This window comes from Macrotis lagotis, chromosome 8 (genome assembly GCF_037893015.1).
Source record: "Macrotis lagotis isolate mMagLag1 chromosome 8, bilby.v1.9.chrom.fasta, whole genome shotgun sequence".
In the NCBI taxonomy this organism is placed as follows: domain Eukaryota; kingdom Metazoa; phylum Chordata; class Mammalia; order Peramelemorphia; family Peramelidae; genus Macrotis; species Macrotis lagotis.
In genome coordinates, this window is record NC_133665.1 from 187,362,466 (window position 1) to 187,384,922 (window position 22,457).

The following is a 22,457-nucleotide window of genomic DNA, read 5'->3' on the forward strand; positions in this document are numbered from 1 at the left end:
AGTTAAAGATTTACTCTATCTCAATTACAAATAATAGGTTAAGTGATTCTTTCATATCTCCCAGAGCTAGCACAAACTCTACTCTTGTGAGCAGCTCACACTGGACAGGCTCATCCAGGGAATGCAATTGATATTTCAAACAGTCCTCTTAGGGGATGGTCAGTGTCTGGACTGGTCTCCCGAGAAGTTCTTAGCCTCTCCCTCTTCCTCCCAAGATTCCAGTCCTTTCAGCTACTCACTTGCATTCTTCCGGATTACTTTTGGCCTCATCTGTGCACCGATAGAACTTCCCCTAAATATAAAGAGAACAGGAAAATGTAGCCTCTTGAAAAATTACCAAATAAGGATCTGACCATTCCCAGAGGCACCCTTCCCACACCTTACCCACTCTATTCCCAAACTAATCCTAGATCACTAGAAGGCAGAGGGAGTTACCACCACCAAGGATACCCTAAAGTCCCTTGCCCTCCACCTCTCCCTTGACCCATCCCAAAACCCTTTCTAGAAAGATGGGCCTCTTAAACACCTTTCCCATTAATCCAAGTCACTTGATGGCTTATGGAACTTAGATGAGATGGGAGTCAATAACTCCATTCCTTTTGATAAGATGGAAAACTGGGCCTTACCAAGAACCCCCAGTACTGCTACCTTAACTGAGTATCCATCCCATAATTGCACCCTTAGAACATCTTAGCTTCAGCAAATGTCCTTCAGTAGAACTTTCATTAAAGGGTTGGCTCCCCAATTAGTCTGGGCATGAGATCAGGGATCACTTTACTTTTTCTGTGCATCCCCCATGCTCAGTGCCTACACGTTTCTGTGCTCATTTGTTCATTTATTTATCCATTCCTTCCAACTTTGAGGATCTGTCCTCAAGCCTACCTTAAACAGTTGGACACCAATGCAGGCAAACATGAACTGGAGCAGGGTAGTAACAATCATGATGTTGCCTATGGTCCGAATAGCGACAAAGACACACTGAACCACATGCTGGAGAGAGAAGAGAAGGGACAACAGAAAAGAACATGGGTATTTTGCTTTGATCTTTCTGTTCATTATCTGAAGTGTGATTGTGGAGAAGTCAAAGGGACACAGAATTTGAGAGGAGAATGCTTTGCTTTGCTTGAATTATGTCTCTGAGAGCTCCTCTGAGCCTCAGTTTCCTCATATGCAAAAATAGAGAGAACAGAGAGTCCAATGAGATCAGTATATAAAATATGGGATCAGATTAAAGTGGTCCATAATGTACAGCTATTATTTATTTCTGAACTAAAACTTGGCATATATGAAACTTTATATTTACTTTTCCAAGTTTTCATCTGTCATGCATTTTCAGGAGTCTGTCTAATTGATACTTCAGACCCAAACCAGGTAGCAATTTTCCAAGAGTTTTGGGTAAATCAGTTTTCCTTGTTTTTCTGAAAGCAGTTCCCTAACCCCAAGAGAGGGTTTATCTGGAGAGAAATTCAATTAGATCACTTCTATAACTAGAGCTTATTTGGAAGTCAATGGGAATTAACCCCACAGGCTCAGAAGAAACAGGGAATGTGAAGGTAAGACATATCAAAGAATTATGCATTTTAAGAGGAGATGAATAAATACCTTAAGTCCTTTTGCTCTGTTGATGGCCCTGAGAGGCCTCAGGACTCTTAAGACCCTCAAAATCTTCACAACAGAAATAGCGCTTGATCTAAAGAAAAGACAAATGGGAGGCAACATGATCAGTTGGATGTCATTCTTTTCTTTTCAATTGTTGTCATGGAGGTGACTCATTTGTTAAAGACTCTTTTTAGACAGTAACAAACATGAAAACTATTTCCTTCACTGCAGATCAATTAATCAGCTAGCTACCATTTTAAGTGTCTGTCATGTTCCACTGTACCAAGAGAAGAAAGACAAAAAAATCCTCCCTCTAAAAAAATGTGACATATCCCACAAATAAATCATATGCTTTTAGGCTTATGATAGTTATTGGTTCATTGATGTAATACCTTGGGCAATAGCAAGGCAGGAAAATAGTCTGGTAAAATAGGGCAACTAGGTAGAATTTCTAATGGGTCTCTATGTTCCAGCTAAACAGATTCCTGGAAAATCCAGAAGCACCTGAACATTTCTGAATTGTGTTTTTGTTTAATGTTTCATTACAACCTAGTGGACATAATTCATGAATTATTCATGACTTTATTCTGGGAGAGAAAATAGGTTTTTGTTCATTGAAAAAATAAAATAAAGTTAAATAAAACTTCACCCCTTCAATAAATAGTTTTTTGCTCAACGTGGCATTAGGCAGCATATGCTCTATAGTCATTATACATCAATTTTTTTCAGACTATAATCCTGGCAGAGACTAGTATCACCTAAAATACAAGGTGATGAGAATCTAAATTTTAAAACTGTTTAGAGACTACAAGACAGAAGCTCTCAATATTTTATAAGAAGGAACTCCTTTCTATTTACTTGGTTCTTTGGGATCATGATCAGGAGAGGGAGAGTTAATAACCAGGCTTGTAGATAGATGCTTCACTCCACAGATATTTTTGGCATGAAAATGATAAGACTGAAGGCGACCACTACAATGATTTTTAGACTTCATGGGTATTTCAAGCATTGAAGAGTTTCGGCTGATTATCTCCAGTCATATCTGTCCTTCCTGCTTGAAATACCCCGAGGTGCAGAAAAAGATAACTGGCCATGGTTTCTAAAATACATCCTCCTCCCTACTGAAAACAGACAAAGAAGATATCAGATCAGACTTCATAATCAGCAAGCTAGGGACTCCAAGTATCACAGAAGTTATTAATTAATATGGAGGATAAAATAAAAAAGGCAAGGAGTAACATGAGGAAATGAGCCATTGCCAAACAAATTGAAAAATTAGCTACTTAAAGATTGTCATCAAGAATTATCTATCCCCCAAATTTCATGGATACTTTCTGATGCAACTGAACTCTTTCTCTCTCACCTTACACCTGCCTATAAACTTTAGTATTTCTAAAATATTAAAAATGGGCATAATATTTCATTCTCCAAAGTGACTGTGGGTGTGCATGTATGGTTACACACACACACACACACACACACACACACACACACGCCTATTTTACTTACTGAATCCCAAATGATACCAGAGAAACTCCCACAACCAGCATGTCCAACAAGTTGAAGTAATTTCTACAGAACGCCCCTTTGTGAAGGAATGCTCCAAAGGTTGTCATCTACAAAGAGAATTGTAATTTAATGTTTCCCTCCTTCTTCAAAGGCACCATCATTTGGGCTGTTTGCAAGACCTCTTAAGAAGAAATTGTGTGTATCATCTAGTGAACATTAGTGACATGGTGAAGATGATACAAAAGAAGTGAGGAGCTGCTTAACTGATATCTTTGGACTGAAAGAATAAAGTCACATAAATAGTGAAATTAGGTACAACTAAAATTTTTAAAAGCAACAATTTGTGAACCCAAGTACAGCTGATTAATCCTTGTTAGTGCCCTTAATTTGACATTTATGGAGAGTGTTCCTCTTGAGAAATGACATTTTGTCTGTTTTGTTGTCCTATTTCCACCAAAATATGAAGGTACCAGATGTCAGTACCTCTGAGAGACTAATAAATAATTATAAGGTCTCCAAACAGCTTTCTCCCTAGGAAAGGAGAAACTAAGTTCTACTTCTATAAGAAATCTGAATTGTCTTAAAATTCTTAGAAAAGTCTCATGACCTTAAAGCTATCCCCTCCTTGATTCTCATTACCAAGGATATTGATGTATTCTGTCTGACTATAATGAAACATGTTTTATATACCACATATGAAAAGCAGTCTTATGACTTTAAAGTCAGAACCTGTATCGTCAATTGGATAATAAAGATGCTCCTACACATGTGTTCAAAACCCTCCTGGGTTCATAATCCAACCAGTACTGGGGATTGTATCAATCACATGAGCTTGACAGTGAAAATAAATCCAGCAGGATATCTACCCATGCCAAAACTGAAGAGAAGTCTGGAATTCACCAATTGCCCCACAAAAGAGGGCTCAAGTTAGAATAGGAACAGTATATTGGATGGTAACCAAGTCAGAGTCCTCCTTAACTACTGGTCCCTTGATATTCCTTGACTGGAGTAAAGAATTCCACAGACCAAGAGATCTTTAATTCTCTAATTTTTTTTCAGTATAAACAGGTCATTGAAGAAGAAAGATCTTTTTAAGGAGTAAACAGTGTTATTTCCTACCCAAAAAAAGTTGTCAAGTGAATACACTGACCTTAGGGCATACACGGTGACATAGATGCCAGAGTTCCAGATCACAAGAGCAAGTCCAGTGCTCCATCTCAATGGGCTGCTATCTTGCCTCAAAATAGCCAGGACCCTGCAGGGTAAACCACCTGCTTGCTCTATTTCACTTTACAGTCAGAAACCAGGTATAGACATCTACCTTTCAAGTAATTGTGAAGGAACTGACAAACTATGGTTGTTTTAAAATAACCTGGTCAAATGAGGACAAAGTAACTGTGTTTTCATTATAACCAAAAAATTTGTAAAATAGACAAAATAGATTAATTGAAATTTTTCAGTCTTCAATGCTGAGGATAAAGAGGCAAATTATGAGAGAAAGAAATTAAACTCAATGTCTATTTTAAAAACAATTTCCAGAGTAAAATTTGGATTGGGCTCACTCTTCCATTTTACATCTTCATCTCCAACTATATATAACCACCACTGTCACTCTGAATGATGATCTTCAGGACCTGCCATGTCTTTGGAGAAAGATGTCATTGGGCTCATTAGCTTATCAAAAATAAATGGGGGTAAGGAGGAATGACTGTAGACCGTCATGGAGACCTTATAATTATTTATTAGTCTCTCAGAGGTACTGACATCTGGTACCTTCATATTTTGGTGGAAATAGGACAACAAAACAGACAAAATGCCATTTCTCAAGAGGAGCGCTCTTTATAAATGTCAAATCAAGGGCACTAACAAGGATTAATCGCCTGTACTTGGGTTCACAAATCGTTGCTTTTAAAACTTGTTCAATCCTTCTCTCCTGGCCAGCACACCATGGCACAGAATCAAATTCAACTTCTATTTCACAAATCATCTTGGAAACAGCCCAAGTTCTAGATATGATTCATACAAATGCACAATATACTTTTAAAGGGATACACACAAAAGAGACCCAAATGACTTTAGAAAGCATGATCTGGTCAAAACTCAGAATTACACAATTTGTTTCCTGATTCTCCTAGGGAGAAGGAAGATGCCAGCACCCAGGGGCCACTTGCCTGAGCTCAACATCTTGTGGAAAGCCTGCATTGGCTGGGGCCAGAAGGAGACATCAAGCACATTTCAAACCAGCTCCCAGTAGCACATTGCCCTAAGCTTAAGGAGGAGCTGCCCGCTGTGCAGTGGGTCAAGAAGGGCTCCCAGTTTTCCCCAAGAGGTCCAAAGGAATCTTTGTGGGCACTCCCTGGAGGGCATCCCTCACAGGAAGGACACAAACTCCCCGGGGCAATGCCAACTTGTCAGTCATGCAAAGGCCAGACATTTAAGTTGTCTTATGTATGTTTACTTCTTGGTGCTTTTTTAACTGAAGCCATATTTAAAACAGATGCAAAATATATGAACACATCAATAAACCCAAGTTATCTTGCAAATCCTGTTGCAAGAAAATAGCAGTTTACTATTTTAGGTCTCTGAAATATAATGCAGCACGAGAAATAAGAAATGAAATGCTCTCTCCATAAAAGAGGATGTTTTCCTTTACGTATCAGAGCAGGGTAGAGAAAACTCACACACAGTGAATTAGATATCAGCAACTGACACAGGATAATTTTTTAAAGGAGCAAAATTAATGATCTCATTAAAATCATAAAGCAAAGTAGCTCCTACATGCATTTAAAATTCCAATAAAAAAATAAAACAAAAACAAATAGAATTGTTACAGAATATGTCCTGGAACTAAAAAAAAAAATTAGCTTGAGCAGAGAAGACAAAAACAAAACCCCAAACAAAACAAAACACTTCAAGCGTCCTGCCTGGGCAGGTGACACCCAGGAATAAGTGTCCTCTAAACACACGGCTGGGTCAACCTGTTACCTTCAAAACGATCTCAAATGCAAAAGTACCAGTGAAGACATAATCTGCATAACCTAGCATCTGGAAAGCAAGCACAAAATTGAAACTATTATTGCGAAAGCTGCTATGGTACATGCAAGGATCGATGAAAACGCCATTACCTTTAACAGGATTTCGACAGTAAAGATGGCTGTGAAAGCATAGTCAAAGTAACCCAGTATCTGCAAGGTACAACAGGCAGCAGAGTGAGGAACATAGGCCAGAATCAGACCAAGAGTCAACAGACACCCCATGTAGCTCTCCCTCACACACCACCCAGGCCCAGATGGGGTGATCATCAATGAGACTCCAAAGCTAACAAATGCCCATTAGTCTTAGGACCACAAGGGTGAACATGCTCATGGACACAAGACTCTTCCCTAGCTATCTCTTCTAAGTATCTTGGAGACTGGAACATGGTGCTCCAGGCCTAACTGGATTCAGTGGACTAGAGCAAAGCAAACTAAAGAATGACTGGCACTAACTCCAGGAAGGCTCCCACAACAAGTGAATCTACAAATGGGCTGGGGCTATAAGGTCTCCCTGGAATAACTACCCTACTCCTTAACCTGTTCTCTGACAGTGGTAGCAAATGAGAGAAACAATGAATTACATGGTCTAGGCTGTGCCATTAGCAAGAGAGAGCCATGATGCAGTCACATCTATTGGCTGACAGCTGGCAGCCCTTGTCTCTATTTCCTGCTCCTCCAGGGACTACAATGGAAGCAAGGAATGAGAAACCCCATTTATCTCTTCTGACAGTGATCATTCCTCTACTCTTGTAATAAGATATGGAAACCTTTTAGAAACTAAGAAAACTCCTGCATCCAACGACCCACAAGATGAGAAAATTTTCAAATACCCAAGAATTTAAATATTTCTTATTTGCCCACGGGGCACTGTACCAATTTCTCGGTCCACAAATCCCAGAAAAATCTCAGGGCTACAAGGGGATTAACGATCACATTCTTTAATTTCACAACATGACAGAACTGTAACTGAGAAGTGAAATGACTTGCCAAAAGTCTCAGGGCAAATCTGTTGTGATGAGAAACTAAGTCTTCTGGTTTGCCAGTCTGATGTTTCTTCCACTACACCACTTTGCAGCACAAGGCCATGTTAAATTTTAAAACAATTTTTATGATCAACAACTCTACATTTTGACCTATAACAAGTAACTTACTTTCTCAGTGAGGGGGGTGGGATGGGAGGAAGCGAGAGAATTTGGAACTCAAGGTTTCAGAAGTGAATGTTGAAACTTGTTTGTACATGTGGAGGCAGGGGTCGGGGGAGGGTAATAGTATGATCTAACCCTTAGAAGCTCCTTGCTATTTATGCTAAAATGAAGCCAAAAAATGTTTAAAACAAGATATCCAATAGGAAGAATTGACCATAGAGGGTGGGAAAAAGTTTGTTTTTTCTCTAAGTCAGGTTATTGATGCTGATTAAAATCTTAAACAAGTTTCCTTATGGGTCAGGCCACAGAAGTAACTTTTAAGTGTACCTGAATGTCTCTCCCCATGATTCCTTATTTCATGCTTGTATTAGGGCAATGATCAGCTCAGGAAAAATGAGGACAGCCAAGAGAAAGGGACCCAAAAGGGTGAGGACTCCTAGTGTTACGGGATTGAGTTGCAGTTTATACTCCATTTTCTATCTTTTCACTCCCTGAGATACTTCACAATTTTTTTTACCATGTACATTCACAGGAGTGTTTAGACCTGTAGAACCCAGCAATGTCAGCAGCCAGGGCTACCAGAGAGGAAGGTTCTGGTCTGCAGGGCCTGACAGCAGGTCAAGCTTTCCACTGCCCCCACTCCCCCCAAAAAAGGCTGGAGAGAGCCTGGTGAGTCTGGCAAATACAACACTTTTTTGTCCATACCAGAGGTGCACACTGAGGTCACTTATTTAATTGTTTATATGATTTGTATTAATAAATAATGCTCAACAGAATCTTTTCTATATGCTATAATTCTTCCAAATGATAAAGTTTAATCAGGCTAGAGCCCAGAGGTCATGATCTTTAACATCAACAACAATAAACAATATTTTGGGGGTTTTAAAATGCTTTTTATCTCCCTCACAGCAGTTCTATGAGCCTGATAAACTGGATAATATTCCAAATTTCAAAACTAATATTGTTGGGATAGTCAGAAAAATGTCACTTGGTCACAGTATTCTTGATTGTGGACTCAGAGGCAACACTGATATGAAGCCTCTAAATCTCCAAGAATCGGATGACTTGAAAGAGGTGTCAATCAGGGCAGAGTGATGAGGAGCCCATAATACTATGACCAACATAGGAATCTATTTTCAGGAAACCAGAAAGTCAAACAGAATCCTGGTGGCAGGGTGCTGAGTGCAAGGTAGGAGGAGGAAGGCTGAGAAGTTAGAAAATAGATTTTATTCACACACCTCTCTTTAACACGAAGAGGTATGCGTGTGTGGGTGTATGTGCATGCATGCATGCGTGTGTGTGTATGTATGTGTGTATGTGTGTGTTTTTTCAAAATCTTGGTTCAACTAAAATCTAAAGAAGGATCAATCAGGGAAGGACTGAGTTCTAGTACAAAGTTATTTCCCAATGTGTGGTGAACCAGAAACCCCAGGGGCTCCATTCCCTTGGGAAGGACCAGCGGCAGAAAGGGCCTCATTTCCTAGTAGAGCCAACTGGCTGCCCATGTCAGTGGTGGCCCCCAGAGCTCAGAGACCTGCAGAGCAGAGCAACACTAGAGCTCACTGTGCAACCTACAACAAGACTTCCTGGTACAGAACACCCTGAGCTAAAACAAGCTTTCCTCCTCCACTGTCTACAAGCCTTAAAGAAGAGTCACCAAAAGGCAAATCGAGAATGGAGAGACAAAGAGAAAGCAGAGAACCTAAATAATACATGATTCGAGAAAACAATACTTGTCAGATTGAAAAAACAATTTTCTAGAAGTTTAGAACAGGCAAATTTGATGGCACATTTGTGTCAGCTCTCCCAACTCAGGTAATATGGCACAAGATTAAATATAAACAGTTTAAGGTACAAAATCTTTTCCAAAATAACCTAATCATTTAGGAAAATCAAACCAGGGATTCAGGTTTTCCCTTTGAGCTCTACATAATAATAGCAAAACTGGTTATTCCAATCAGCATAAAGAATGTATTTAAACAAAATTATAAATCTCAAATATATTTTAATTCTTCTTTGTCAAAAGTGTGCCCAAAAAAGTTTAATACAGAGAGTTTTAGTGTCCCTACATTGAAACAAGCCCACACAGTGTGGAAAAATGAGGAAAGGGCACCATACTAGAAGCTGAGCCTTAGTCCAGAAATTTGCTGGCTTACGATATTCCGAAAGGAGTGACTTCGGATGGGGTCTTCAGCGGCAAGGGAAGCACTGCTGAGCATGATGAAGACGAGGATGAGGTTGGTAAAGATGTGGTGATTGATAAGTCTGTGACAGCCCACTCGAATCCTGAGGAAGAAAACACAACAATCATTTCCAATGCCATATCAAGAGGTCCGAGATGTCATTTATGGGTCAGAAGGGTTAAGGAATTTCTAGACAGTTCTCTATGAGGGGTAAATAAGCTATTGTTCTCATTTTTAAAGGGGAGAAATACAATCCCCAGTCCTGTACCTCATTGAAATTTACTTATGTCAACCACAGCTTGCCACAACTAAGAGTGATTTTGCTTTTCATGTGATTTTGGGGGGATGGGGTTTGACTTGACACAGATATTCTATGTGGGTGTCTTCTCAGAGTATGGAGATGATTGAATTCTGGATGCCTGTTCCAGAAAAATCCATGGTAAAAAGGGGTCACCAAAATAAGATGTCCTATAGACACTTTTTACCATGTACAGAACAGAACCCATTATCATCCCCAAAAAAACTTTCCTAAGGCTCTGGAGGGCACCACCATCTTCCCTCAGTTCCTGATGCTCACATTAGAGGACTCAAGCTGAACTTCTCACTATCTCTCAGCCTTCATATCCAATCTGGTGCCAATATTTCTGGAATACATCCTCTTCTCTCCTTTGACTCTGTTTACCCTTAAGACTTCAGATCTGGGCTACTGTAAGAGCTGCTGGGGGTTTGCCTGCCTCCAATCCATTCTCCAGCCACCCAAGTGATTTTTCTAAAGCTCCAGTCTGGCTATATCACTCCCCTTTTCCCCAAATCAAAATCCAGTAGCTCCTTATCACTTCCAGGATTAAATACAAAAGTCTCTGCTTGGTGTTTCAAGTCGAGGCTCTCCCTCCCTTTCCAGTCATCATGTACCTTACTCTCCCATACATTCAACCTTTTGGGTTATTCCATTTCTCAGCTCTGGCCACTCTCTCTGGGGTCACCCAGGTCTGGAACCCTCTCCTTACTGTGCTCTAACTAGTGACTTCCCAGACTTCCTTTAAGTCCAAACTATAAGCCCATCTTTTAAGAGAAACCTTGCCTAATTCCCTTTCATGCCAGTACCTCCACTCCATTGGACACTTCTGACTTATCCAGTCTAGATCTTGTTTGTCCAGTGGTTTGCTTATTGTCTTCCCCATTAGCTGTGCGCTCCTTGTACAAAGGGGCTAGCTTTTGTCTTTCTTTGTATCTCCAGGGCTTAATACAGTGCTTGGTACACAGCCGGTGCTGAATCAATGCTTGTTGCTTGACTGGCAGAGTCAGTTTACTGGCCTTTTGTAAGTTAGGCCAGAAATGACCAAGTACACATAAAACAACTATTACTGTCCTCTCCAAGTTGGAAGGTATTCATCCTCTTGGAAGCTGCAAATGTGTCTCCTGAGCTGGTAAGCCATAGCCAGACACTGTTGATAAGGCTTTGAGTTTGTGGCCTAGATGATTAACCCGAGAATCTCACTTGGAAATCCAACCTTCCCTCCATCATAGAAGGCATAGGATCACCTGAGAAGGGGCTCTTCAAAGAGAATGGCACTCAGGGGTGTGGAGAGCATCCCTGAACAACCTTGCCTCATCTCCAAGCTTCAGTCACCAGAGGCTGAGAAAGAGAATGTTCCAGAGATTCTTCCCTCCAACACAAAGCAAAGAATCAGCAATTGAGGGGATGCCCATCAATTGGGAATGGCTGCACAAGTTGTGGTATAAGAATGTGTGCTCAACACTAGTGCTCCATAAGAATGATGGTCAGGCAGACTTCACAAAGACCTACATGAACTGACACAGAGTGGAGTGACCAGAACCAGGAGAACACTGTGCATGGTAACAGCAACATGTAAGATGATCCACTTTAGGGGCGGCTAGGTGGTGTTGGGGCGGCTAGGTGGCATAGTGGATAAAGCACTGGCCTTGGAGTCAGGAGTACCTGAGTTCAAATCTGGCCTCAGACATTTAATAATTACCTAGCTGTGTGGCCTTGGGCAAGTCACTTAACCCCATTTGCCTTGCAAAAACTAAAAAAAAAAAAAAAAAGATGATCCACTTTGACGGTCTTAGCTCTTCTCAGCAAAGCCATGATCAAAGACAATTCTAAGAGACTTTTTAGTTTTTTTGCAAGGCAAAGGCTAAGTGGCTTGCCCAAGGTCACACAGCTTGGTAATTATTAAGTGTCTGAGGTTGGATTTGATCTAAGAGACTTTTGATGGAAGATACCAACCACACAGACAGAAAGGATTATGGAATCTGATTGCAGATCAAAGTATACTATTTTCACTTTTTAAGATTTGTTTTTCATTTTTTCTTTCTCCTGTTTTTTTCCTCTTTTGTTCTGATACCTCTTTCATAACATGACTGATGTGAAAATAGTCTAATGTGATTATATATGTATAACCTATATTAGATTACTTGCTACCTTGGGGAGGAAGGGAAGAAGGGAAAATATGAAATTCAAAATCTTGCAAAAATGAATGTTGAAAACCATATTTATTTGAAATTGGGAAAAAATAAAATACTACTAATTGAAAATAAACCAAACTCCCAAAATTCTCAGGGGTTGTTATAGAAGCCCAGCCCAGTTTCTAGATGGGCTGCCCTAGGAACAGCCTCATTTCAGAGAAATTCTACTTTTCCAGAGAAAGCTGCCACACTCTGGGATGATGCTCATGGACCAGATCTTCTCAAGAAAAGTTGGGGCAAAGGCAAGTAAAGCCCAGTGATCCCTTCTCTACCCTTACAGGGATCCTGTAAATCCTGTCATTGTAGGTTTGAATATTGGCACCATATTGGATGAAAGGCAAGGAGATGACCAAGGGGAAAGAGGGGACAGGGGATGGACCCAAGAGCAGTGATTAAAAGTCAAAAGGGGCCTTTGAAGTCATCTAATCCTGTCCCTTTAGCCATTCAGTCGCTCAACAAGAATTTAAGTACCTATTGGATGCTGGGCACTCTGGTGGTTCAAGAAGAGTTGCCAACATGGTTCCCACCACCAAAGAGTAGCTATGTGCAAGACAGATCATCTCAGAGGGGAAGGCACTGACATGGGCAGAGGAGGGAAGAGGCTTAGGGATCAGATCCTTTGCTAAATACATCACAAATATTATCTCATCTGGGAGGAGGCTGTGGAGACTGAGGCAGACAGAGTGACCCACCCAAGGTCAAAGCGCATGACCCACCGCCACACTGGCTGGTGGTGAAGCCAGCTGGAAAGGCTGAGATGGGGGGAGTGAAAATCACCAAGAATCATTTAGGAGGAACCCCAAGTCAGGTAGTGCTTGCTGAGGGCAGAAAAGGATCTTGTTTTAAAAGACTAAGCAGAGGCTCTTTGACAGATGATGAAACCAAGGTACAAAAGGTTAAGTGATTTGCCTGAGAGCAGATCCTCTGCCTGTCATCCCAGCAACCTCATAGAAGGAGCTACTACCTCCTGCAACTTTGATCTAACTTCCAAAACTGACTTAGAAGTAAAGCTATGAAATGAAGACACCAAAGAAGGTATATTTACGGATTTGTTTTGCTAAAAATGAAGAAAGCGCTTCCTTCAGGAATGGGAATGATCTTCTCCTTCATATTTAACTCTGAGATTCTGCGAGGGCGGGGACCAGCTGGGACCTCTGGTTCATCTTCTTCTTCCTCTTCCTCTTCCCCTACTTTGAATAAAAATGTCTTTATAGGCATGAAATAAAAGATTATATTTTCAATCAAAATAAATAACAAAAATAAATCTGAAACTTAAAACCCATGTCCATTTTATACACCCAAACCCTTATATTCACCCTCACTCTACATCATGAATATTTTCTCAGCTATGAAGGAAAAGGGGAATATTTAGATATGAAAATGAGATCCCTTGAAAATATTTCAGCATCTCTTTCTAGAACATGATAGCAGCCACCCCAAGTCTGCCCATCACCAGTGGCTTTGTTTTCCCATGAGAAATTGAAGAGAGAGAAACTCTGCTACAACGAAAGTCAATGGTGGAAATCCCAAGGATCTCAATACCCCTCCTCCCAATGTCCCTGATAGGAATTCCATGTGGAATGAAGAAAATGCTTGGATCCTGAAAGGCCATTTCCACAAAAGGAGGGAAGTCATTCTCTGGTGCCCCCCCCCCCCCCCACTGTTAGGAAGGCCAGGTGCTGCATGAGCTCCAGGGAGACATTTTCCCCCCCTAGAAGGCTGATTACCAGTTGCCACCCATTTTTGCCACAGCAGCTCAAGTAGGCCCAATCCAGTCCTGCAATGGTGAAAATAGGACCCCTATGATAAAAATATATCATTCAAAGAATCTGAAGTCAGGAGATCAAATCACTTGACTGAACAAAAGTTTCTCTTTCCCACTTGGGGGCAAGTCTAATTACAAAAGAAAACTAAAAAAACCCCTCCTTTCCTGGCCAGTCTGGAAGGCATTCTAATAGAAAATATAGGAAAGGAGTCAGAATCTCAAGTGATGCTTCTTCCCCCACTGCTCTCAGTGACTGATAAAGACCTAGCTTCCTTCCCAAAAGTAAAGTCCTGTGGTCAAATCCAGACTGTGTTTTGGCCATCCACATCAAGGGGCACGTGTGCTGGGGACTTCCCAACAAGAATTGTTCACCATTTCTGGTCATTTGCTATATGGCTGATCTGAGCCAGGACAAAAAGTTAACCAGTCCCTAAGGGGATTGACGCACATAGCATCACACTGTCTAGATGAAATAACATGACATATCCACAGTAAATCTGAATGCTTCCTCAGGAATCAGCCTGAACCTCAGGGTCTACAAAGTAAAGCTGTGCATCTCTGATGTCAGCACCATACCTGGGACATCACAAGGTGGGTAGGGGTCCTTGTCTTCATCCTCTCCTCTGTAATCATCTATTATAACCTGTAGCAAAGGAAGGAGATCTAGCATGAGGAGGAGCACTTCCACACTGAATGCATAGCCCAGAATAACCACATGTCCTATTTGACCTGGGTGAGAAGGAATGCCTTCCCTAAGAATATAAAGACAAGAAAGTTTGGATTCTTTCAAGTAATCTCTGCACTCATGACAAAAGACAGGTGAGAACAAAAGAGGAAAAGCTATGGCTTGTCAAGTTATACTCAACTGGGAGGGATTAAATTTTCCCTCCAGCAGCCAAACAAAAAGAAAGTTCCCTAAAATGACTGAGTGTGGCTGCTGCCCGAAGCCATTTAGGTCTGCCCATCTCTTCTTAGTTCTCACCTTTTCCTCAAGCTGCTGAGGCTCTGACTCCATGATGCAATAGAACTGGACTGGCCATCCCTCCCACAGTCCCTTCAGAGTGGCCATGCCTAGCCCCATCATTCAATTCTGAGCACCATGGAAGCCCCACAGTTGGTAGGGGGAAACTGCATGCCCTGACTTATCAAGGCTCTGCTGCATTTTGATACTTGGACCACAGCAATGGTGGTATGACCAATCTTGCCCATTAAATATAAACAATGAGGCCCAGTGGGCCAGCAACAGCACAGTCCCTCATAATAGAACAGAAAGGAACACTCTGGAACAACACCTTGTGATCACTGTTAGCCATTGGGTTGACTTCTGGCTTATCATTCTTTTTATTCTCCAGACTCTCTTTTCTACAGAGAAGAAAACACAAACAAATGTCAAAAAGCATGCTGCTACATGTACAGAAAGAGTTCAATTGGAAACACTGACCATGAAAAAATAACATTCCTCTATCCAAGAATTCATATACTCTCTATATGCTAGATTCATTAAGAGATTTTATTGAAATTTCCATCCCAAAGACAAATATCACCTATCACATCATTTTTTATATTAAAACTAAGCTACATCAATTTACAAGAATATTTCAAATCTCAATCTAAAATTTGGAGGTAATGGAACTGAAATGTTTGGCTTTAGTTTAAGAACTGGTTTTCTTAGTCCAGATTTCCAGTTATGCCAGATATTTGAGACAGATGCCCTTTGAACTTTGTTGCAGGGCCAGTGACAGGGGTCTGTCACTTCAAGGAAATTGGAGGGTTTTCCATGGTGTAAGCCTGATGATCTCCAGATCACTTACTAGGGTCTATCACTTCAGTGTAACTTGGGTTAGGGTTAAGCTAGATAGTCTCCAGACCAGTGACAGGGGTCTATCACTTCAAGATAACTGGGAAGGGGGTGAAGTCTATGGCTTAAGCCTGAAGGTCTCCAAATCAGTGACAAAATCTATTACTTCAGGGTAACTAAGGTTTTCCCAGGAATTATGCTAGATGGTCTCCAGAACAGGGATAGCAATTTATCACTTCAAGGTAACTGGGGTTTTCCCATGGCTTAAGCTTTATAGTCTCCAGATTAGTCACAGGGGTCTAACATTTCAGGATAACTGGGGTTTTCCTTGGCTTATGCCAGATGGTCAGACCTCCTGAGCTTTCAGTCAGGAATCATTATCAGTCCTTGGAGGTCACTTATTCTTAACCCACTCTTGGCAGATGAGGAAACAAGCAGACAGAGATTGGGGCATTAGTCAGATTCACCCCAATCAGCTGCTTCCCCTCTAAAGCTAAAGTTCTAAACTTGACTCAATTTACCTGGCAGTCTTCTTCCTTTCCTTTTCTTCTGCTTCTTCTTTCTGGGCAGTATTCAGACTTTCAGCATCAGCCAAATTGTCCACAGCAATGGCCAAGAAAACATTCAAGAGAATATCTAATCCAAATCATTTTAAGGATACAACATACTCTTACAATTCTGCGCTATTCTAGCCATTGAAGAAATTAGCAGTGGCTAAAGCACACCAGCTCTGCTCCTAGGCAGGTGTCACATCTGATGACTAAAAATGGTACCTCATGACTTTGGAATGTTAAAGAATCCACAATGATAAAGAAAAAGAGCCAAAATGTCAATCTGATATTACTATATTTTCCAATGCTCCCATGTATAAGACACACCTAAATTTGGGGGTCCGAAATTTGAAGAAAAATGTATTACATAAAATTACTGAACTCAAATTTTATTTGTCGTGAATTTCAAGGACCTTCTGCTCATAGCTTCCAGGCATCTTTTGGGCAAGTCTAGACACATACTTGATCCTCTCTTTCCTGAACCTGAAGCACCCATTGTGTCTTCCTTTGAAATCAGTCACTTCTTTTTCATCAACAATTCTTCTGGTCTCCTGCTGACTCATCTTGGTGGCCACAGGAATTCCAATGGTCCTTTGCTCTTCCATCTATGTCTTCAATTCCCTCTCAAACTAAGGCTATTTGGCTGCCTTGCCTCTCATGACCTTCTTCTGCCAGGGCATTTTCAGTCAGGTTTTTTCTTCCAATAGACAGTCTTGGATGGTTTTCTCAGCTGGAGGAGGACCTGACATTCAGCAGCATGATTTCCATTCACTTTGGCAAACTGGATCACTTGGAACTTGAATTCAGCACTGGACAAAAATCTTTTCTAAATCATTTCTGGGCAGAACATGGCAAAAATTTACTGGTATCAAATGTGAAACAATGAGCACAAAGACAACAAGTGCAAAAAAGTGGGAAATGCAAGGGGAAAAAAAATCTACAACCACATTTTTAAACCCCAAATTTTATACATGGGGAAATACAATAACCTTTTTTGGGGGGAGGGGAGCTGAATCTGTGACTTCAGTAGTGAAGCAACTTCCTAAACAATAGCAGATAGGTAAATGCTCCAAAGCTTCGGGTTTTGGGCTATGAAACCAAGAGGCTAAGGGACTCCCAGTGTTTGACAAATGTACAACCTAAGGCCAGGTCTTCCTAATCTTAGGCCTTCTCTCATCTATGTCACAATTCCTATGTAAAGGTTATACAAGAATTGAGAATGTCCCTTCAGAAATATGTGTGTACATAAAAATACATATATAAATGGATATGTGTGTGTGTAATGAAATATAAATCATACACACATCTAAAATGTGAGTTTAGTAACATGACTGCTTAGTAAACATGGTCAGGCTTTAGATAACTACATGAATACCACCTTTCCAAGTAATACCTCAGGAGGCCATTTACTCAATGGAGGAGCTGCGTCTCTTGTTCACAACTATAAATCTTTTTTGGAAACTACAAGGGAGCAAGCTGGGGCACTCTTCTGAAAGTCATTTGTAGCGTGTCCAAGTTTTCTCCTGTGGAGTTACAAGTGATTTTCAGGACAAGTCAAGAGTTACATTGGTCAAATCTAGTGAACAAAGATCACCAAATTAGCACCACTTCTCCATTTTCCTTCTTTTCAATAGCCTTACATAAAGAAACAAGATGACTTTTTTCTTGAAAAACTCAAACTGGCATTGAAGGCCATCTTATTTTATTTTTTGCAAGGCAATGGGGTTAAATCACACAGGTAATTATTAAGTGTCTGAAGTCAAATTTGAACTCAGGTCCTCCTGACTCCAGGGCCAGTGCTCTATCCACTGCTCCACCTAGCTGCCCCTGAAGGCCATTTTAAAATGAGGGTTTCTACTATTTTGAGCACTGGTAGCCTCTTTAGAATAAGCAGATGGGCCTCTCCTGGGAAGAGACTCCAGAGGACATTCTCAAATGCTTCCCTTCTAATCTTCCTCTTAGTCTTCTCCATCTATTCTCTAATGTGGAGGTTGGGAAGGAGTGGAAGGCATGGGAGATACCCAAGGCAAAAACATGGAGAGGGAGATGGAATCCATTAAGTTTGACTGTAACCCATTTTGCAAGATGGGAAGGAATGTACAAATAAGGTAGGAAAGGTAGACTGGGAACAGGCAATGAAAGTCTGGAAGAGGTATTTGTACAATGTCATCTCTCCTTAGAGTGCAAGGTCTTTAAGGGTAAGGGTTATTTAACTTTTTTTGTCTTTGTAGATCTGGTTTCTCACACCTGAAACAAAGTAGACAACTCATTGAAATGTTGGTTGATTGACTGATCACTATTATATTACACAGACTGTTCCTATACCACATTTGACAGCTACATATGCTACATATGCATAGCTATATTAGTAGATCCCAGTTTGATTTTCTGAGACTAGAGAAAGATATTACATAAATGCTTGTTGGTGGGACATCATTTGTTCCATTATTATGGCAGAACATTTTCTAATTCTGAGTCTAGATGCATATCAGTATGAATCAGTAAAATATACAAGCTGGCTTCTTTTTCAAAGAAACTGCTATATGTCATCCATTGCATCACAGACCATTGCCTTGACTTTTTTCCTGCCACTGGACTTCAATGACTCTGGGAGGCAGAGTGAAGCCATGACTCTGACAACTATCTCACTTCATCCAATTCTTGAGCCAAGTCAAGACATCACCCTCTGATGTCACTGCACCTCTTCAAAAATGAATCGTACAGGGGCAGCTAGGTGGTGTAGTGGATAAAGCACCGGCCTTGGAGTCAGGAGTACCTGGGTTCAAATGCGGTCTCAGACACTTAATAATTACCTAGCTGTGTGGTCTTGGGCAAGCCACTTAACCCCATTTGCCTTGCAAAAACCTAAAAAAAATGAATCTCACAGAAGAAGAGCTTCAGACAAGAGTCCAAGAGTAGAAACTTCCATCTGGATTTGGTGGAATCTACAGGATCACCCACAGGGTTGCCTTTCTGTGTTCCTCTGGAGCATGCCCCAATTTTCCAAGGAGCTCCATCCACACCTCCACCTCTCCCTTTTCTTTTTTCTTCCCAAGATTCAACTTGGGTGCCACCTCCTCCAGGAAATCTTCCTTCACCTCTCCTCCACAAATCTCAAGGTTCTTGCCTGATCACTTCTTCATCTTCATCATTTCCTCACTTACTCTAAACTTTTCTAAGCAGATATCAAAACACTCATTTCCTTATTCCCAGAAGAAGGCCAGTTCTATAGGGCCTGGATAATGTCATTTTTCCCTGAGACTCTTGGGGTCTAGTAAATTGCTTTACATATATTGGTTGAATTTGTTGCAATCATTTTTCAAGCATGCATGATGGGGTGGAAGAAATGTTTTGAAATAGGAGCTGGGTTCAGATCCCAGTTCTCTCATTAACTGGCCTTTCATCGTGAACAAGTTACTTGAATTCTCAATACCTCCTTGGATAAAATGGGCACACTCAGTACTGACCTCAGTAATCTGCTGCTAGGGAAGAGTATTTTATAAGCCATAAACTGCAACATAAAAAGAACCTATTATTCCTACTATAGTTTCTTGAGTAAGTGAATCATATTTTTAATATTTATTTTGATTTTGAAAAAGTCTTTTGTATGGCTTCACACAAAAGTTTATCTGAAATATTGGGATGGGATTGAGAATAATATTTTGTCCTGGATAGCAATCTCACTTAGATTTTTCTTTAGATGGAAAAGTCATAACCATGAGCAATCAATATTGGGACTAATTTTTATTGCATTTTTATGAACAATCTAGAGGACAAAAGCCCATGGTTGACACTTTCAAGCTATCCTATGAGCATGGTTCAGTATACAGTAATACATTTAGAAGAAAATCACCCCAAATCTACTTAATGGATGATGGGCCTTAAGCTGTCAGCTACAACCCAGGAAGAGATCTGGAGAAGCACTGTGGATGATCCTTGTCCAATATATCACATTAGCACTTTAAAGCTGTTTTTTAAAACAAAAGGCTAGGCACCATCAAGAGAGATGTCAAAAACAGTAAACTATCCTTGAACAAAATAGGGAATATGTATACCTGGGAACTGTTTACAATTCTGGCCACTTGTTATGGAAGTAATGTAGAGGAAGGCAACTAAAATGACCCAGAAAATGGAGGACATTCCTTGGAAGAATAGTCCTTATTAATACTGACTTCAGCCAGGAAATACGAAGGCTGAGATTGGGTTAAATTTAAAGGTCATTATGGTTAAGAAGAAAGGAAATATATAGCTCTTCATCAAATTTCAAAATGGTAGAACTCAAGGAAGGGGTTGGTTTTAGAATAAAGAGAATGATAGACTATTTGAAACAGTCAATATAGGGACTTAGAATTTATCACCAAAATAGGAATTATGGGATAAAAATATAAATAGGTTCAAGAAGGACTAAGATAAATTTGAAGATGACAGATCCTCATTAGAGTTCTCTGTAATATCAAACTTAGGTGATGTTGTAGTAAACAACCATAACCTTCTACGAATAAATTTCTCTGCCAGCCATAGAACATGGCCCATGGCAAGGCTCTTGATCCTCTGCCACTGCTTATACCAGGGCAACTTTAATACTGAAAAGTCTACTGGGAATTTTACTTCCTCTATAACCATATCCATAATGAAATAGAATATAATTGAATAAAGGCCTTCCCAAAACAATGAGAAAGAGCTTTTTTCCAAAGTAATAAAAAATATTGATATACCATTACAACCCTACAACTGATCTTGGTCAACACAGAAGGATACAATTACCACAAATAAACAGGATGATGAAATATATACAGACTATCATTCCTGAAGAAGATGGGCCCCCATAAGCCATAATTCCATCATACATGACGGCATTCCAGTCTTCACCTGTAAGAATCTAAGATGCAAATGTAAGTTGTCACTGACAGAAAGAAAAGAATCAAGATCTACTTTATTATTTTACAAATATTTTGACTCATAAAGATATTCACAGACTATATGAACATGCCCAAACCTTTTCCATTGCATTTTGTGTTACACAAATTCATCCAATGTATAGTTGATGCAAAATAGAAACAGAGATTCAACTAACACTTTCCCCTACATGGTATTCCTCATGTCCCACATATATTTATAGAACTCTAACAGGCATAGACTACATATAGCTCACAATTTCAAATTCAATCTCCTCTCTCTTAGATTCCTTAGGGCTAAGTCAAGTCATTACAAAAAGAATTCAGATAAATGTTGACAGTGATAAAACAAAATCTCTAATCACTACTAGTTCCTTCTTTTTTACTCAGTTAATCAACTGTCATTTGAGCTTCATACCACAGATTGCTATTTATATAACCTCTTGTTAAAGCATCTTTGAAGCAAGAGAGTGGTTATGATCTGTACCCCTACCAATGCAATCATAAAGTAGGTTAAATATTGAAATCACTTAAATTACCACAGGCCAAGTCAGACCAAGACTAAGAAAAAATAAGAAACGGTCAACAAATAATTTTAATTATAGCATGAAAACATGACCCAAGGTGACAACAGTAAATGTTTTTAGGGTACAGATACTCAAGAGTCATTAGGAGCATAATTGCTAAAACCCAGGCAAATCTGTGCAAGTCTGACAGTATAGCCTTTGGGCCAACAGCTCTTTTAAGTTGAACCTTTTGGGCTTACCCAATGGGATTTTGCTTAGACTGTATAAAGAAGGTAGTTCTGAGGAGTTCCCTAGCTTGTTAAGCCTCCTTCCCAATATACCAGGGCAGCTAGGTAGTACAGTGGATAAAATACTGGTCCTGGTATCAGGAAGACTCATCTTCTTGAGTTCAAATCTGACCTTCAACATTTACTAGCTGGGTTACCCTGATCAAGTCACTTAACAAAGTTTGCCTCAGTTTTCTCACCTACAAGATGACTTGGAGAAGGAAATGGCAAATCACTGTAGTACCAAGAAAACCTCAAATGGGGTCACAAAGGTTGGAAAAACTGAACAACTCCCATATTTTCCCATATTTATTCAAATTAGAGAAAAATTATTTTAAGAATCACAGTTCACGAAGAATTCAAAAGAATCTTACTGCACAAAGCCGATTTCCTATCTAATCTGTAGGATGGGGTCAATATCTTGTTTGACAGATAGCAATTCAGCCTCTGCTTTAATATTTTTAGTGGCAGGGAACTAATTCACTCTGGAGATAGTCCATTCAGTTTTTGGACAACTCTAATCATTAAGATTAAGTTAATCATTAATATATCAAAACTTGTGTCTCCAAAATTTCACAGGATCATATGATCAAAGATCTAAAGCTTCTCAAAGTCCATCCAAGTCCAACCTCATTTTTTTTTTATAAATAGGGAAATTAAAGCAGGGTAGGTGCAGTGACTTGCCAAAAATCAC

At 40.1% G+C, this 22,457-nt stretch overlaps 1 protein-coding gene across 8 annotated transcripts in view; it reads right to left on the reverse strand.

Moving 5' to 3' along the window:
* Positions 1–22,457, reverse strand: part of CACNA1D (calcium voltage-gated channel subunit alpha1 D) — a 350,522-nt gene that overhangs the window by 106,590 nt on the left and 221,475 nt on the right. For 5 of the 8 annotated variants that reach the window (XM_074199178.1, XM_074199183.1, XM_074199179.1 and 2 more), the window contains 11 exons: positions 20,834–20,954; positions 16,046–16,160; positions 15,019–15,088; positions 14,303–14,369; positions 13,007–13,151; positions 9,445–9,574; positions 6,234–6,293; positions 3,109–3,215; positions 1,603–1,690; positions 883–990; positions 240–292 (listed from right to left, as the gene is read on the reverse strand). In XM_074199178.1, coding sequence (XP_074055279.1) covers positions 240–292; positions 883–990; positions 1,603–1,690; positions 3,109–3,215; positions 6,234–6,293; positions 9,445–9,574; positions 13,007–13,151; positions 14,303–14,369; positions 15,019–15,088; positions 16,046–16,160; positions 20,834–20,954 — 1,064 coding nt within the window. The remainder of the gene's footprint in view (positions 1–239; positions 293–882; positions 991–1,602; positions 1,691–3,108; positions 3,216–6,233; positions 6,294–9,444; positions 9,575–13,006; positions 13,152–14,302; positions 14,370–15,018; positions 15,089–16,045; positions 16,161–20,833; positions 20,955–22,457) is intronic. The other 3 variants (XM_074199185.1, XM_074199184.1, XM_074199181.1) reach the window with 2 other exon arrangements.